A 19,379-nucleotide genomic window follows, 5' to 3' on the forward strand; every position below is an offset into this window, starting at 1 on the left:
AAGCTGTTACTGCTGTGACTACTGGATGAAGTCTCAGGTCTGTGTAAACAATCTTAAAAGGTTAAGTACTTACCTGCAACACTATGAACAAACAACTGGTGACATGTACACAGTCATCGCTGGAATCTGTTTGTGTTTACAGATCATCAATGACTTTGTTAATGGACAGCAGTAAACGTGCCAGGTGGACTGAGTCATGACTTGAAGTTGCCAACTGACTTATTCAGTTAATAACTTCTTAATGATCGCTGTTACACTAACCTTTTAGCGGTGCCATATTTGTACACATCCCTGATAAGGTCACTAGAATCTGCTATGCAGCACATCAGTCAGTACTGTACTGACCTAAAGTCATCATCATCTTTCGGCTTTTCCCGTTAGGGGTCACCACAGCGGATCAACTCTTTCCATTTCTTCCTATCCTCTGCATCTTACTCTGTCACACCAACATGTCCTCTCTCACCACGTCCATAAACCTTATCTTAGGCCTTCCTCTTTTCCTCTTACCTGGCAGCTCCATCCTTAGCATCTTTTTCCCAATATACCCATCATCCCTCCTCAGCACATGTCCAAACCAACGCAATCTCGTCTCTCTTACTTTGTCTCCAAACTGTCCAACATGAGCTGACCCTCTAATATACTGATTCCTAATCCTATCCATCCTAGTCACACCGAGTGCAAATCTTAACATCTTTAACTCTGCCACATCCAGCTCTGATTCCTGCTTTTTTGTCAATGCTACTGTCTCCAACCCATATAACATAGCTGGTCTCACTACCCTCTTGCAGACCTTCCCTTTCACTCTTACTGGTACCGGTCACAAGTCACTCCTAACACGCTTCTCCACCCATTCCACCCTGCCTGTACTCTCTTCCACATTCACCATTACTCTGAACTGTTGATCCCAAGTACTTAAACTCGTCCACCTTTACCAACTCTACTCCCTGCATCCTCAACATTCCTCTACCCTCCCTCTCATTTACACACATACATTCTGTATTAGCCCTGCTGACCTTCATTCCTCTGCTCTCTAGAGCATATCTCCACCTCTCCAGTCTCCTCAACCTGATTCCTACTCTCACCTAAAGTAATACACCAAATGGAGAGATGCAACAGCTGTGCATCCCAAAAACAACTATGCTACTGCAAACCAGATGTTTGTGTAAATACGCATCACCTGCAACATAGCCAAAGTGTTACTTGCACATGTGCAAGCCTGGATAAGGATTAGCCAGACAGAAAGCAAAAAAAAAAACACAGATCTTTTGAAATAATACAATGACATATTTTTGTTCCTTAACATGGAAGGAAAAGCAAAAAACACTGAGGATTTTGTTAACTATATCCTGCACCTAAAAGCTACATTACACCTTTGTTGACTCACAACACAAAAACTGGAACAATACAAAAATATTATTTCCTGTACCAGAATAAAAAAAAATACCTGCTGTGTGGATGGTTAAAGTATATCTTACATCTAAATGCACCTTAGTTGAGTCTTATTGTATAAGCTTTAGTTTGCTATAAGAGAGACAAAATGGCCTATGAATTAATATTTGGAGATCTTGCAGGAAGTGCACATCATTACGGTAGACTTGCATGGAGATACGGTCACCGTTGCCAAAATGCCTTTGCAACATTTTATAGTAGATACTAGATACTTCACAATGGTAGAACTTTCTGTAATAATCAAATACTCAAAGGTGGAATTCAACTAAATATCAAAATTACTAGGAATATCTCATGCTATCCCTTACAGGGGTAGGTGGTGCATTCGGTGGGACCACCTCAAAACCTGGGATTTCCAGCAACCCAGACATTGAAGGAGCCAGCCAGGAATGCTAGTAGAGGGCAGCCAACACCAGTGTAACCATCCTGAGGGGAAACCTGCACGTCCCTCTGTGGTTGTCACTGTGAGAAAGAATAAAACAAAACAGCAATCTGCCATAAGGGACTAAATATGATGGGAGAAAAATCACCCACCTTTCATGGATGCTCTCACTCCACTTCATGGAAATGTATAATATAGAAGAATCAAGGGAATGGAAGAAAGAGACTAAGTGGTCAGCTAGCAAGGTGGACAAAAATGCAAATAAAAGAAAAGGAGTGTGCTCTGTTAGCAATATCAGCAGACCAGGATACTAAGTTGACTAGGTCACAACAACTCAGCCACTTTCTAACTGAGACATTAGGGAAGTCAAGAGGTTGATTACTCAACGTACAAAATTTGTTTTAATGAACACATTACACTTAAACTCGCGTCTCTGTAAAGGTAGGCAACTATAGTCTATTCCACTGAAACTGCATACATGGTCACAGTACATTCTTTCAAATGCACAGCATGTCACAGATACTTACTAGGCTGGAACATGCCAAAAGCACTCACTATCACATGCAGAAGTTAAAGAAAGGAGTGACACTAAATGTTGCCTTTCTACGGGGCATGTGCTCCCAGTTGGCACAGATGAGAATGTTCCGTTAATGCTATAACTTTCAGACAGACCAAAAGTTTCAGCACTGGGGAGACGGTGTGCACGATGTTGTCTGTAGACTTGGATTACCATAAGGAGTAAAGGCTAGAAAAGGGGACAGAATTTCTGTTGTGTATGAGTGTTGGGAGTACCTGAAGGGCGTGGGCATGTCTTGTTCGGTGGTATAGTTAGGGCTAGCACACACCAAAAAGGGTAGGCAATCATTTCCCTTAACGGCACCACTATACCAACAAAATGTCTCTGCATATATATTTTTTTTGCATCAATTAGCTGCAAAAAGACACAGTTTTTCTTTTGCTATCAGTGTAGTTTCTGCAAATTTTTTCCTTCAAGTGTGCTGTCGACATGCAAGATGTGATGTAATATGCATCAATGTTTCTGCACAGACAGTAAATACCACACACGCACACACGTACGTCTACTTCACAATTGGAAACTCAAAACACAAATTCATTTGACTGAGACCACAATCCCTAATTTTCAAAATACTGAAAACTTATTTGACTGAGTTTCATTATGCTGAATTTCAAAATACCAGATGGCAGTGTGTACAGTACTTTAAGTTAAGTAAAAAGTTTATGTCCTTTTCCCCACTATAGTGCAATCCCGGAGTTAATATATATAGTTTGGGGGGTGTGGGAGGCATAGCCCCCCACCTAGTTTGGTTTTCTATTGTCTGGTTTCTGTTAAGGTAAGTAAGTAGTTTTTAATTTGGGAAAGAATTAGTTGTTGGTGTAAGTGAGTTTTTTTCTTTTATAGTTTTCATTTGGTGAAAGGAATTGTTGGTGATATTTCTGCAGTTTATTTGGCATTGTGAACCGAAGTTTTGTGAATGTTAATGTTATTTGCAATGAAATGTTCAGTATTCACAGATTTGTGTATTTTTTGTTATGTTAAGCAATTCACAGGTGAAGGAAAACACACATCACGTCTATGGCTTTAAAATTTGGTATTTTGAAATTCAGCATTGTAAGTTTTCAGTATAATGAAACTCAGTCAAACGAGTTTTAAGTATTTTGAAAATTAGGGATTGTGGTCTCAGTCAAATGAATTTCAGTATTTTGAGTTTTCAGTCATGTGAAGTAGACCCACACCCATGCATAAAGATATGTATTACATACAAAAAAATGCAAGTACTAGATACATATGCAAACCTGTACTCTACAAATCGAGAATAAGAATGATTCTTACTTTAAATGTTCATTCTTTCATTCTCTAGTATCCTCTTTATCCTATGAAGAAATACAGTTTGAGCTGAAGCTGGGGGGGGGGGGGGGTAAGACAGATAACCACACATGGACAGAATGCCAACATGAGTTGAACACACAATTCACAGTTAAAAGTTCTTCAAAGTTGAAAAATCACAAGTCCAAATAGCCCAGTAGTTAATCATTACAACCATTTGCCTCTGAAGGAACCAAAACACAACACAAAAACATCCTTAACAATGACAATGGCAAAATAAAAAATCCAAGTGAAAGTTTTATTTCTCAACCAAGCAACAAACTAGTGCTGTTCCATTATTGACTGTGTGGAGTCTGCACATTTACCCAGTATCACAGTGAGTCTTCTCGGGATTTCTGTCAACTCATGAAAACATGCTGGTTGACTGACCACACTAAAGTGGCCATAAACATACATATGTACTTACCCTTACCCTCATGGCCTGGGTTACATCTGAAAAAGAGTCTGAGAAGGATCTTTTCACTAATCAGTTGACAAATTAAATAAAATGTTACTCCAAAATACCTTGTAGATGCCCCTTTCCAAAACTAACCACTTGACAAATAAAGTAACAAACATTACTCGATAACTCCTCATGCGGTTGGTCTCTAAAACATATGCACTACTAATTTCCCTGGGCTTTATTCACTCAGTTTTAGAGAAGCAAAAGGGTTCTAATGTAAATGAACATGTGAAATTTGCTTTCAATAAGTTAATATGAAAGAACGCTAAAACTGAACGAAAGAGCTTAATGGACAGACAAAAGCAACAAAAGGTAAAAGTGCAATGACTTGTATTAAACTGCACATGTACAAGATTATACTTCTAGATTAACCATTCTTTTGCTCAAAGTCTTCAACAAAATCCAGAAAGCCCAGGTCTTCTGCAAAGGCTGCTACCATCAAAAGGCAAGGTAAACTTTCAAAGTGGTGATTTTTCCTTCAAGATAAATAAGACTGTACAAAATGTGGAAATGTAAAACAGCAGCCTGTCTCGCTATCCCTCCACATTGCATCACTGATTCTCTGCTGTTGTTTCCTGTTACATGCAGGAAATGTCAGCATGGATACACTCCATAAGAGAAGCACTCTTTTAGGAATCCCAACAACCCTCCTCACTTTAGCCATAATCTAGAAGGTAATTTGAGTAACAATTTTTACTTTGGCAATCATTTTTCTACTCCATACAGGCAGCAGGTGCCAGCCAGTGATTTAAATACATTACATTCTAACTGCAGGAGGGGAAATGTCTCAGAAGCCTTAGTGCCTTTCAGTAAAGCTAAAATACCACAGTTTCAGACACCGTAGTGGTAAACAGTAAGTGCAGTGATATCCATAGAGACCACAACTGACATTCTAAAATCCATTCTTGCTACCATCCAATGGTATTAAAAAAGTCCTTCAAACATCCTACACATCCTCATCACCAGTGATTTAAGTTTGGTCACAGGAGTTATGCACAACTCTGAAGCGTCCATTAACCATCTGTAGCTAAAACCAGAACAGCACCAAAGATACCCACATTTTGTCCTATCAGTTTCAACTGGTTCCAGAATTCTACACGCCGTGAGTCATGCCAGTACCCAATGTTGCAATCAATAAAAAGAATTGCCAGAGGCATAAGGACAGCCAGGACTTGTGCAGCAGTCCGTACATAATATCCTGACAAGAAAGAGAGTGCCAGCAGGCCATAGACGATGAACAGTAACTGGAGTGCAATTTCCTGATCCACAATGTAATTCAGGTAAGCTACGCGATCCTCATTGCTGTGTTGCAGTGCCCAGGCCTACAAAATAAAAACAAGAAGATTCAGCATCAAGGCACAAGCTACATCACTGAGTTTAGGTTCAAATTCATTCATTACACACAACTGAAGGGAGATAAACTACAGCTGTACTGCATCAATTATCACATGACGCAGCAATTCCAAAGCACAATCACTCAAAAGCATTTTTGTTTAATTACTAAATCTTTTTTCAATCACCGCAGAAACTTTTGAAGTGCAACATTCAGGGACTTTTTTTTTGTAGTTTTACATAATCTGTCGACTACCTGCTTTGAAACTGAGTATATAAAATACGGAGCTTGGTTTGCTAAATATCTGCTCATCTTCAAGCTTTCTTCACTTTTTTTAGAGCCATAAACAGTAGGTTAAAAGAAAAACAGCACCACGATGAGAAAAAAAGTACAGTTGTGTACATTTACCAAAAATGTAGGTGTTCAAGTGTATTCACTGTTGCAGTCATCACATTTGGGTTATCTGCCTGAAGGTAGCCCTCAGCCGGCCTGAACACCAGAGTCTTGGGATTTCTGCATCGGATGCTGTCGCTTCTTCCATTACATCAGTTATTCTTGCCCCAGATGTCAGGTGCCACCACAATAGGAAGCAATTATATGGTATGGAACACCCCCAGCAAAAAGCAAATACACATGACATAATATATACCAAACGAAAAGGACAGGTAAAAGACAAGAGAAGTCAGGGGGCTGGTAGGGACTCTGAGAAATGCAGTACAGGTAGATTGCAGCCCTGGTGGAATGTGTTCTTATACCCTGTGGGGTAGGTTTTCCATGGTCTTTGTAGCAGAAATGGATGCAATGTGCTATCCCATTTGGAAATGGTTTGCTTTTAAATGGCCTTTCCCACTACCCCTGCAGCAAAGTTGTCTAGCAGCTGGTCAGATTTTCTGAGAGGCTTAGTCCTGTCCAAATAGAATCTAAGCTGTCTGTGCACATCCAGAGAATGCAGTACCATTTCCCCTTTATTCTGGGGGTTAGGGAAAAAAGTAGGCAAATGAATGGACTGGTTCAGAGCCACACTAGACACCACCTTGGGCATAAATGAGGGATTAGGCCTGAGGGAATATAATGAAGGGTTCCACTGCCATAAGGGCCTGCAGTTCAGACACTCTTCTTGCAGAAGTGATGGCTAGAAGGAAAGCGGTTTTCCAAGAGAGGAATTTCAACTCTGCTGTAGCTGTTGGTTCAAAGGGGGGGGAGAGTAAGTTTTTCCAACACAAAATTAAGGTACTAGGCAGGAGTGGGGGCTCTCCTGGGGAATCCTAAATTTTTGTCCCCTCTAAGGAATTGTTTTAGCAGTGGATGAAAGAAGAGAGTTGGCTCAGTATTATGATAAGCTGATATGGCTGAGGCATGAATCTTAGTTGAAGAGAAAGATAGGCCCTTGTGGAGCATTTCTGTTAATCTAGAATATGAGGTAAGCTAGGCACTGTTGTGCCCATCCCCTGAGACTGGCTCCAGGAACAGTATCTTTTCCACTTTTCTGAATACGATTTTCTAGTACTAGGCCTCCTTGCCTCAAGAATGACATCTAGCACCTGCTTACTGAGGGTTGCTAGAGGTGTGCTCAGGGAATTAGGCAGGCTGCAAGGTTCAGGGTTTGAAGCTGAGGGCGCAGAATCCGGCCCGCCAGCTGGGACAGCAGGGAAGGGGTCTGAGGCAGGTGCCATGGTTGTAGCACTGTCAGACTGCGCAAAAGGGGGTACCAGTGCTGGCATGGCCAGTCCGGTGCAATCAGTATTGTCCTTGGTTTGTCCTGTTTGATCTTTAGAAGGACCTTCGAGAGGAGAGGCGGGGGGGGGCCATAAACCGAGAGGCCTTCCCAGGTAAAGGACAGGGCATCCACTTTCCAAGCTTGACTGTGGGGAGTTCTGTGCAGTATTTGTTCAATTGGTAGTTCTGAGGGGAGGCAAATAGATCTACCTCTGATGTCCCCCCTTTGTTCCTCAAGAGCTTGAATATTTTGGGTTCCAGCTTCCATTCGTGTGGATCCATGAGATTTCTGCTTAAGTCGTCTGCCAGTGAATTTAGTTTGCCTGGCAGGAAATTAGCTTGTAGGTTCACTTGGTTGCTCAAGGCTGTGTTCCACAGAGCCATGGCTAGTCTGCAGTGTGGGTAGGAATGGGTTCCTCCCTGCTTATGTACCACATAAAGTACAGCTCTGTACACTTATGTAGATGTTCGAGTGTATTCACTGTTGCAGTCATCACATTTGGGTTATCTGCTTGCAGTAGCACTCAGTCGGCCTGATTATCAAAGTCTTGGATCCTGCATCGGTTGCCGTCTCATCTTCAGGTAGTCAACGGTATAAAGCATGCAGCCGACGCCATTACATCATTTTTTCTTGCCCCAGATGTCAGGTGACCCCATAATGGGAAGCAATTATATACAAGGTTACACCTCCAACAAAAAGCAAGTACACCAGAAAGCTTTAAGCATAGTAAACAAGAATAGAGGTGTAGACAATAGAAGTCAGGGGGCGGGAGGGTGGGTAAACAGGACTGCAACAGTGAATACACTCGAACATCTACATTTATGGTAAGTGTACCCAACTGTACTATGTTCTTTGTGTTTCACTGTTGCAGTTATCACATTTGGGTAGATTCCCAAAGTTAAGGATGGGAGGAGGTAATTAGCATTAGGACCAGCTATAAGGCCCTGCAAAAACTACAGTTGTGTACACTTACCATAAATGTAGATGTTAGAGTGCATTCCCTTTTGCAGCCATTACATTTGGGTAATCTGCTGTCAGGTTGCCCTCAGTCAGCCTGAATAACAAAGTCTTGGGTCCTGCGTCGGTTTCTGTCTCCTCTTCCATGACATCAGGTCGTCAGGGGTATAAAACATGCAGCCGATGCCATTTTATTCAGTTTTTCTTGCCCCAGATGTCAGGTTGCCCTCAGTCAGCCTGAATAACAAAGTCTTGGGTCCTGCGTCGGTTTCTGTCTCCTCTTCCATGACATCAGGTCGTCAGGGGTATAAAACATGCAGCCGATGCCATTTTATTCAGTTTTTCTTGCCCCAGATGTCAGGTGCCCCCAAATGGGGAGCAAATATACATATATCTATATATATATATATATATATATATATATATATATATATATATATATATATATATATATATATATAATATATATATATATATATATATATATATATATATATATATATATATATATATATATATATATAAACAGAAATATACATAAATGCACTTTTAGCAACATAAACTTTACCTTCATCTAAAATCAAATACACCACAAAGGCTTTAGTGTATAGTGAAGGAAAGAAAAGGTATAGAAAGGGGGATGGCTGGTGGGTAACCCGGACTGCAACAGTGAATACACTTGAATATCGACATTTATGGTAAGTGTACACAACTGTACTATGTTCTTCGTGTTTCACTGTTGCAGTCATTACATTTGGGTAGAATCCCAAAGCTATGGATGGGAGGATGGAACTAAACAGCATTAGGAGCGGCTATAAGACCCTGCAGAACTGCAGTGGCAAAGCCTGCCCTGGATTTGGAGAAGAGAGAGGCAAATGATAATGCTTTGTGAAGGTATGAACAGAGCTCCAAGTAGCAGCTTCTAGAATGTCTTTGGTTGGAACCCCTCTGAGAAAAGCTGCTGAAGTAGAGGCAGCCCTGTTGGAATGTGATCTGATCCCCTTGGTCACAGGTTTACCATGGTGCAAGTAGCTGAAATGAATGCAGTGGCTTATCCACTTAGAAATGGTCTGCTTTGATATAGCCTTCCCCTCTGACCCTGCAGCAAATGCTACCAGTAGTTGCTCAGACTTTCTTAGAGATTTTGTCCTGTTTAAGTAGAATCTTAGTTGTCTGTGAACATCCAATAAATGCAGAATCCACTCCCCCTTGTTCTGCGGATTTGGATAAAATGTTGGCAGGTGAATGGTCTGGTTAAGAGCCACACTGGATACCACCTTAGGCATAAAAGAAGGATTGGTCCTGAGGGACACCCTGTCCATTTAAAATGTAATAAAAGGCTCCACTGCCATGAGAGCCTGTAGTTCTGAAACCCTTCTTACTGAAGTGACTGCCAAGAGAAAAGCTGTTTTCCAAGATAGAAATTTTATACCCGCAGTAGCTGCTGGTTCAGAAGGAGGCAGGGTGAGTTTTTCCAGCAGAAAATTGAGGTCTCACGCAGGAGTTGGTGATGATCTGGAAGGCCTTACATTTTTGGCCCCTCTAAGATACTGTTTAAGCAGAGGATGAGAAAAGAGGGGAGCGGCTCTGTGTTGTAATGAGCCGAGATGGCAGAAGCATGGATTTTTATTGAAGAAAAAGATAGGCCCTTGTCAAGCATCTCAGTCAAATATTGTAAAATCTGAGGAATATTGGGCTTTGTTGTGTCTGTTCCTTGTGCTTGGTTCCAAGCACATAATCTCTTCCATTTATCAGCATAAGATTTTCCAGTACTAGGCCTTCTGGCTTCCAAAATGACATCCATCACAGATTTACTGAGAGGTGTTGTTTGAATAATTAACTGATCAGCCATGCTGCAAGAATCAGAGTTTGGAGCTGAGTGTGCAGAATCTGATTGTTCTGCTGAGACAGTAGATGAGGTATTTGAGGCAAGTACTATGGAGGAAGTTGAGACATATTCCTTAGAAGTGGGTACCAGTGCTGGTGAGGCCAGTCCGGAGCAACTAGGATCATTTTTGTTTTTTTCCTGTCTGACTTTTAATAAGACCTTGGAGAGTAGAGGCAGAGGGGGAAAGGCATAGACTGATAGGTTTTTCCAGCTGAAGGAGAGGGCATCCACTTTCCATGCTTTTTTGTGATGAGTTCTTGTGCAGAATTTGTCCAACTAATAATTTTGGGGAGAGGCAAATAGATCTATGTCTGGGCTTCCCCATTTCTGTGCCAACATGCTGAAGATTTGTGGATCCAGTTTCCATTCATGCGGGTCCATAAGATTTCTGCTTAGGTCGTCTGCCAGAGTATTTTGTTTTCCTGGCAGGAATTGAGCTTAAAGATGTATTTGGTAAGTCAAGACTGTGTTCCACAAGGCCATGGCTAGTCTGCAAAGGGGGTAGGAATGTGTACCCCGCTGCTTGTTTATGGACCACATAACTGTAGTGTTGTCCGTCTTTATCAGTAGTTGTCCTGGATGAAGTAAGTCCTTGAAGGCTGTCCGGGCATTCTGAACAGCTAGCATCTCTTTCTGGTTGATATGCAGATGCATTTGGTTTGGGTTCCATTTGCCCTGAATGCATCTCCCCGCCAGGTGGGCCTCCCAAGCATAGTCTGATGCGTCTGTAGGTAGGGTTTGGGTGGCAGGGGGTAGAGTTAATGACAGTCCCTTGTTTTGGTGACATGTGTCTACCCACCAAAGAAACACCTGTTGTAGGCAGGGAATGAGAGGAATCATTGTTTCCAGACTGTGACAATGTTGACTCCATAAACTTTTTAGGTACCATTGAAGTTTCCTCATCTGCAGTCTCGCATATGGAATTAGTAGAATGCAGGATGCCATGAACCCCAAAGCCTGCATAATTTGTCTTGCAGATAACTGGGGTTTTGTTGCCATTTGTTTGAAGTATGTTGTCAGTTGCCTTTGTTTGTCTGGAGTAAGGTAAGCCATCTGGGTAGTTGTATTCAAGCTTGCACCCAGGAATGTAATTACTTGAGAGGGTACCAGTTGTGATTTCTTTTCATTTATGGTGTACCCTAGGCATGCTAGAAGCCTTTTTACAAACGTCAGATGTTGAAGAAGAGTGTCCTTGTCCTCTGCTTGAATGAGACAGTCGTCCAGATAAGGATAAATTTGAATGCTTCTTTGCAGAATGCAATTACTGGTGCCAGGCACTTTGTAAAGACCCTGGGCGCAGTAGATAAGCCAAAGGGCAGTGCAGAGAATTGGTAATGCAAAAAACCTCCTTTGAAGTGGAGGTATCTTCTCCATGATTCCCTTATTGGGAAATGCAGGTATGCCTGTTTTAAGTCTAGAGTTATTAACCAAGTATTCCTGCCTAGCATAGGCAGTAGCTGTTGTAAAGTCAGCAGTCTGAATTTTGGAATGTCCAGGAACGTGTTCAAAATCGATAAGTCCAGTACTGTGCACCATGAATTGTCTTTTCTGGGTGCCAGGAAAAGTCTTGAATAAAAACCTTGGCCTTTTTCCTTTTCTGGTACCGGATGAATAGCTCCCATATCTATGGGGGACATGACTTGTTTCTGGGCCTCTGCCCACTGGTTTTGCGGCAGATCCGCCCATCCATTTGGAATTGGCAAAGTATGGAAATGAAATCTGTACCCCTGGGATACTATGTTTAATATCCACTTGTCTTGGGTAATTAACTGCCAATTTTGAGCATGAAGTGCTAGTTTTCCCCCCAAGGGGGCTGCTAAGTGCTTGGTGATGGTACAGGAAAATCATTGAGACTGCTTACTGTAGGGTTGTGCTTTATTTCCTCCAGTTTTGGAGGTGGAGGCACCCCATTGCTTTGACCTGCAAGAACCCTGTGATTGGTATCTGAAGCCTTCTGAGTGTCTTGATTTGCCTTGAGTGGCTCTGTTGGACACAGGAAAGGACCAATTTTTAGTAGGCCAGTGTCTACTGAACCTGGGTGGCTGCACTTGCAAGAAATCTTTTACAGTTTGCATAGATTTAGCTCTGCCTTCCATTTTCTTTAAAACCTCTTCTGCCTTATTACCAGAGTAACATGCTGTAAAGGGGCATCCAACAATTTAGCTTTAACATGATCAAGCAGATTTTGCACCTTGAGCCAGGCATGCCTTCTAATCACAGATCCAGTAACATCGGCCCTACAAGAGGCCTCCAAGGAATCAAAACCACATTGCAAAGTATGCTTTCCAACCTGTTCTGCTGAATGCAATAATTCCTGTAACTCTATTTTCCACACAATCAGAAATCAACATAATTTTCTGTTTCAGTAAGCCCATAACATGCTGTTGATATTTAAGCATATGAAACTGGCAGTTTAAGGGCCTGATTGCCAAGGTTGCAGACATATAAAGTACAGTTTTGTACCTACCATAAATGTAGATGTCCGATAGGTATGCATCTGCAGTCCTTACATATGGGTTGTCCTGCCTCAGGCAGCCCTTCGGTCGGCCGGATTCCAAAGTCTGGGTCCGGCGTCGGCTGATGTCGCCCTTTCCCCGAAGTCACAGCGCCTGGGGTATAAAAGCGTCAGCCGACGCCATCTTCCTCAGTTTTTCTTGCCCCAGATGCCAGGTGCCCTCTAAGGAAGGCTAAATTTGGAGAAATGCAATAAATTTCAAACATGCACAGAAATATAAAACAAATACACCATAATTGATAACCCCAGCTAGCTTTGAGAGGGATAAGCACCCAAGGAACCCCACAGAGGGGAAGGAGGGAGGGAAAACCTGACTGCAGATGCATACCTATCGGATATCTACATTTATGGTAGGTACAAAACTGTACTAAGTCCTTCAAGGATGCATCTGCAGTCCTTACATATGGGTAGAATACCATAGCCAATCTGGGGGTGGTAGGATCTAAGAAAAGGATGGTGTAGCTAAAATGCCCTGCAGGACTGCCGTAGCAAAGCCTGCTCTGGATCTGGAATATAAAGGTAAGTTGTAATGCTTGGAAAATGTATGCACGGAGCTCCATGTAGCAGCTTCTAAAATGTCCTTGGTAGCCACCCCTCTTAAGAAGGCTGTGGAGGTGGCTGTGGCTCTGGTGGAATGAGGTCTGATGTTAGCTGGCACAGTTTTGCCATGAAAAGAGTAACAGAATCGAATGCAATTCCCTATCCATTTTGAAATTGTCTGTTTGGAAATTGCTTTTCCTTGTACACCAGCAGCATATGCTACAAACAGCTGGTCAGTTTTTCTGTAAGTGTTAGTTCTGTCCAAGTAGTAGCGCAACTGTCTGTGAATGTCCAGGGTATGCAGAAGTTTCTCCCCTTTGTTTTGTGGATTTGGAAAGAAGGTAGGCAGGTGAATAGCTTGGTTCAATGAAACCCTGGATACCACCTTTGGCATGAATGAAGGGTTGGTTCTCAATGAGACTCTATCCTGATGAAAGATAAGAAATGGTTGTACTGCCATGAGGGCCTGCAACTCAGATACTCTTCTTGCTGAGGTTATGGCCAGAAGGAAGGCAGTCTTCCAAGACAGGAACTGTAGTTCTGAAGATGCTGCTGGTTCAAAGGGAGGTAGAGTTAATTTTTCCAACATGAAGTTAAGGTCCCATGTACGCACTGGTGGCTTCCTTGGAGGACTGATGTTTTTAATTCCTCTTAGAAACTGTCTTAGGAGAGGATGAGAGAAGACAGGTGGATCAGTACTGTATTCTGCTGAAATTGCTGAAGCATGAATTTTTATGGAAGAGTAAGAAAGGCCATTGTGGAGCATTTCTGCTAAGTATTACAGGATATGTGCCATGTTCATCACTGTCGCATCTAGGCCCTTTGTGGTGCTCCAAGTGCAAAATCTTTTCCATTTTGCTGAATATGCCTTTCTTGTGGAAGGCCGGCGAGCTTCCATGATGATATCCTTCACTCTCTTGGATAGCTTATCCTGGTGAGGAGTCAAGGTATTCTCCAGGCTGTCAGCTGCAAGGTTTTCAGGCTGGAGTGCAGAGTTTTGTAATTGTGCTGTGTCAGAAGAAGTGGCCATTGTGGTAGAGGCCATGGTTTCGTGCGTGACATGCTCTTTAACAGTGGGTACCAGTGCTGTCTGGGCCAGTCCGGAGCTATCAGAATCACTTTTGGCTGCTCTGTCCTGATCTTCAGTAAGACCTTGGTCATTAATGGAAAAGGTGGAAATGCATACACTGTTAGACTCTTCCAGCTGAAAGAGTCCACTTTCCATGCTTGTGGTTGGTATGTCCTTGAGAAGAATTTCTTCAGCTGATGGTTGTGGTGGGAGGCAAAAAGATCTATGTCCGGCCTCCCCCATGATTGTGTTATCTGAAGGAAGATGCCTGGGTGCAGCATCCATTCGTGTGGATCCATGATATTTCTGCTTAGGCTGTCCGCCAGTATATTGTCTTTTCCTGGCACAAACTGGGATTGCAGCTCTATATTGAGTTTTAGGGAAAGCTCCCAAAGATTCATTGCCAGCCTGCAAAGAGGGTAGGAATGGGTACCTCCTTGCTTGTTTATGTACCACATAACTGTGGTATTGTCTGTCCTTATTAGCAGGTGGCCTTGATGCAGAAAGTGTTTGAAGGCCTCGATTGCATGTATCACTGCCAGCAATTTCCTTTTGGTTTATGTGCATGTGCAGTTCTTTCTGTGACCGTAGTCCTTGAATGCATCTGCCCTCCATGTGTGCTCCCCATCCATGGTCTGAAGCGTCCGTTGTAATGGCTTGGCTGGTTATTGGTTTGCTGAAGGGCAGACCCCTGTTTGACTGGCTTGCTTGAGCCCACCACAGAAATTCCTTTTGAAGGCATGGAATGAGTGGTATCAAAGCTTCTAGGCTGTGACTGTGCCGAGACCATAGACTCCTTAGGTACCATTGTAGTTTCCTCATATGCAGCCTTGCTTGTGGAATCAGAAGAATGCAAGATGCCATGTAACCCAAGGCCTGCAGGATTTTCCTTGCAGTCAGCTGAGTTTGTTTTGTCAGATTTTCGAAATAATCCGGTAGTTGTCTTTGTTTTTCTTCTGAGAGAAAAGCCATTTGGGTGGTTGTATCTAGTTTCGCACCCAGAAAAGTTATTATTTGGGATGGAACAAGTCTTGATTTGTGAATGTTGACTGTGTATCCCAAGGCCTGAAGTAGGCGGATGGCATAATCCAAGTGTTTTACCAAAGTTTGTTGGCTGTCCGCTTGTATAAGGCAGTCGTCCAGATATGGGTATATTTGAATCCCCTGAAGTCTGCAGTGTGCAATTACTGATGCCAGGCATTTCGTGAATACTCTGGGCGCAGTAGATAAGCCAAAGGGCAATGCTGAGAATGGATAATGCTCTGAACCTGCAAGAAATCTGAGGTGTCTTCTGCAACTTTGTCTGATAGGGACATGCAGGTATGCCTCCTTGAGGTCTAGAGTTACCAGCCAAGACCCCTTGCCCAGCATGGGAAGGAGTTGCTGTAGAGTCAGCATTTTGAATTTTGGCACAATGAGATAAGTATTCAGTGCGGACATGTCGAGAATAGGCCTCCATTGTTTTTCTTTTCTTGGGACAAGGAATAGTCTGGAATAAAAACCTTGGCCCTGTTCCGAGAGAGGAACCTTTTCTATAGCTTTCATTTGCAATAGGTTGGAGATTTGTTTCAAAGCCTCTGCCCTTTGATTCAGTATCAGGTTTGGCATGCCCTTTCTTTTTGGTAATGTATGAAAATGGAACCTGTATCCTTTGTCTATTATTTGCAGTGTCCATTTGTCCCTTGAAATACTGTGCCAATTTTTTGAGAATAAAGAAAGCTTTTCACCCAAAGGTGCTTCCAATTGAGCCCTGGTTGGCGGGGTCAAGGCAAAGTCATTGAGTCTGTCCTTGTGCAGCAATTGTAGGTCCTGCACTATCTCTCTGGTTAGGAGGCTGCCATTGACGTCCTCTGTAGGAGCCTCTAGCTTGCCCTCTACCTCTGGCACGCCTGTTCTTGCCTCTGAAATCTCTCTGTGTCTGGAAAGGACCAATTCTTAGAAGGCCAATTTCTGCTGAATCTTGGCGGCTGGACCTGGAGAAACTCTTTGACTGTTTGTACAGATTTTGCCTTTTCCTCAAAATTTCTTTAAGACCTCCTGAGCAGTGGAGCCAAATAACTTTTGCTTTTCCAGTGGAGCATCCAGAAGCTTTGCTTTAACATGATCTGGCAGAGTTTGTTCCTTCAGCCAAGCATGCCTACGTATGACTGCACCTGTCATTGCTGACCTACATGAAGCTTCCAATGCATCATAACCACACTGCAAGAAATGGTTGCTAACCTGTTGTGAGTTATGTACCAGATCCTGAAGTGACTTGCGATCTAGGGGTTCAGGTGAAGACAGTTTTTTATGCAATTCATCTAACAAATACTCTTGGTACTGTATCATATGGAATTGACAATTTAATGCCCTCATAGAAAGAGTGGAAGAAGTATACACTTTTTTACCCCATCTCTCTAAAGCCCTGGACTCCCTTTCAGAGGGGAGTGGATTTTTAGTAGTGGCAGTTGCAACCCCTTTAGGGCCCTGGGAAATAGTTTCTGGGTCAGCAGAATGGGCCTTGTAAAGGAAATGATGCGAGTCCGGGACCCTGTAGTACCTATCGGGTTTGACAGGACCCGGAGGAAGGGAGTCAGGGGTAATGCTAGACTCAGAGTACACATCATCAATGACATTCAAAACAGGAGGAATAGCCAAAGGTCTATGCTGAGGTAAATGCAAAAAAGTCCTTAATCTCTTCCTGGAATCAGAGAATTCCTGGCCCTGCCATTTGAAATGCTCTCTCATGGAGTGAAGGGTCTCCCCAAAGGACAGCTCTTCAGGAGGGAGGCCGAGGGAATAGATTCCTCTGCATCAGAATCCTCGTAGGCCGTAAAGGCCTCCTCCTGGTAGTCCGATAGAGCAGAGCCATCTGAGGCCTCATCAGAGGACTGGGGATCAGTGGGCTCAACCCTGGGCCTTTTGTCTAGAGGAGGTTGAGAGCCCCTGTCCAGATGTGGCTGAGAGCCCCTAATTAAGGAAATAAGGTCCTCAGCTAAACTTAAAATCTGTGAACCTGTAGTGGATCCCTGAGGAATAGCCTTGGGAGGCAGAGATTTTGGCTGTTTAGCAGCTTTAGCCCTTGTGAATGCCTTAATGGACATGGATGCAGGAGGCCTGGCTGCTCCACGTGCTGGAGTAGTTTTGTCTAGAGAAATGGTGTCGGATGATTCCAGGACACCGGTTTCAGAGGGAAATTCTATAACCGACTCAGAAGAGGCAGGCCTCCGGGGCCGAGGTTGTCGGTTGTGCGGTTTCGACGGTCGGAAGTACCAAGGACTCGGGTTCTGCCGAGACCGAGACACTCGCGGTAGGCCTAGGCATGGTTTCAGCCGAAACCACGGTCCGCGTGTGTCGGTCCTTGTCCTTCCGTTTTTTGGTTAAATGAGAAGTCGGAGTCTCCGATGGCATACTGTAACAGAAACTAGCCCCAAAAAATTCCTCTGCAAACTCCGCCCGACGCCTAAGAGTGCGTCGATTGAAGGAAGCACAGGCTGTACAGGCTGAGACGTCGTGGTCTGGGCCTAGGCAGGGGAGGCAGTAAGAGTGGAAATCCTTATGAGGTATTTGTTTCCCACAAGTTAAGCAATTATTAACTTTAAGCGTTTGATCTGACATCGGCTGAGGCAAGAAAGAGTCCCCAACGGGGTACTTAGCTTTTGAAGTCTTCGGTAGCTGAAGTTACAGGAGCTGGCCGATCGGCACTTGTGAACTGCTTCTGCTTCGGGCACCACATGGCAAGAAAGACCGAGGAAGATGGCGTCGGCTGACGCTTTTATACCCCAGGCGCTGTGACGTCAGGGAAAGGTCAACATCAGCCGACGCCGGACCCAGACTTTGGAATCCGGCCGACCGAAGGGCTGCCTGAGGCAGGACAACCCATATGTAAGGACTGCAGATGCATCCTTGAAGGACATCCTTCTTTCCCCATCTATCCAACGCCCTGGAGTCTCTGTCAGAGGGGGTAGGATTTTTGGCTGTGGAGGCCTTTACACCCTTGGGACCCTGAGAAAAGTCTCAGGATCAGCAGCAGGATTTTTGAATAGAAACTTATGGGAGTCAGGAACCCTGTAATATCTGTCTGACTTACTAGGAGCCGGAGGCAGGGACATCATCAACAATGTTTGCCAAAGGCCTATGCTGAGGAAGAAGAAGGAAATCCCTCAGCCTCTTTTTTGAGTCAGAAAAGTCCTGACCCTCTCAGTGAAAATGTTCCCTTAAAGTATGCAAAATCTCTCCAAAAGAGTAATCCTCAGGGGGAGATGCAGATGGGATGGATTCCTCTGCATCAGAATCCTCACAGGGTGGAACAGAAAATTCCTGATCAGAAGAAATGGAAACCTGATCTGAAGATTCATAATCAGTGCCTTGCCTAGACCTCTTAGCAGGGGGGTTGGGAACCCCTGATCAAGGTAATTAAATCCTCAGCCATTTTGATCATCTGTTTTTCTAGGCATAGGGGCCTGAGCAAGTGGCTCATGTGTCGGTTTTTCAGACATAGAAGCCGTTTTTGACCTTGATTTTGAGGCTGGCATTGGTTTAATATAAAAATGTTGAGGCCTGAAAACACCCTCAAAAGCTGGTGCCTGCTCAGCGGCTCCGGACCCATCCAAGGGAGAGACATCCACGGGTTCAATACTCTGAGAATCTCGCGGCATACCGGACTCAAAATGGGTCTTGGTAGAGGCCTGCGACTCAAAAGTAGCGGGTATCAGGGGCTGTGAAAGCGCCTCACTGAGAACCGGTGAACTGGTGACTGGCTTAGGAGAAGCTTCGTCGTCGATTTTGGACCTAGACAGTCTGTTTCTGTCTTTTTCTTTGCGTTTTGTGTGAACTCCGGTAGTCAGATTGGTAACCGATGACATTTCAGGATAATTAAATCTTGAACCAAAATATTTAGAAGCAAAAATATACCGGCACTTAATAGTGCGTTGGTTAAATCTAGCACAAAACCAACAGCAAGGCACGTTGTGATCTGGGCCTAGGCAAGGAATACAGTACAAATGAAAATCCTTATGAGGTATTTGCTTCCCACAAGTAATGCAATTAACTTTTACTGACATCGGTAAGGAGCAAGAAAAAGTTCCTCCAACGGGGTACTTAGCTTTAGTTTGAAGACTTCGGTTCTGAAACTCAAATGTGAAAATTTCAGGAGTCGGCCGACCGGCACTTGCGAACTGCTTCTGTTTCGGGCACCGTGCG

General features: G+C 43.5%; 1 protein-coding gene across 1 annotated transcript in view; it reads right to left on the reverse strand.

The window, feature by feature from the left end:
- Window positions 1–3,955: 3,955 nt before the first annotated feature.
- TMEM101 (transmembrane protein 101) overlaps window positions 3,956–19,379 on the reverse strand; it is a 279,084-nt gene continuing 263,660 nt past the window's right edge. The window contains exon 4 of the mRNA XM_044055157.1: window positions 3,956–5,501. Within this exon, the coding sequence (XP_043911092.1) occupies window positions 5,193–5,501 (309 nt within the window). The 3' untranslated portion in view covers window positions 3,956–5,192. The remainder of the gene's footprint in view (window positions 5,502–19,379) is intronic.

The sequence above is a fragment of the Protopterus annectens genome, chromosome 13.part0 (assembly GCF_019279795.1).
Source record: "Protopterus annectens isolate FY-2018-M chromosome 13.part0, PAN1.0, whole genome shotgun sequence".
Lineage (NCBI taxonomy): Eukaryota > Metazoa > Chordata > Ceratodontiformes > Protopteridae > Protopterus > Protopterus annectens.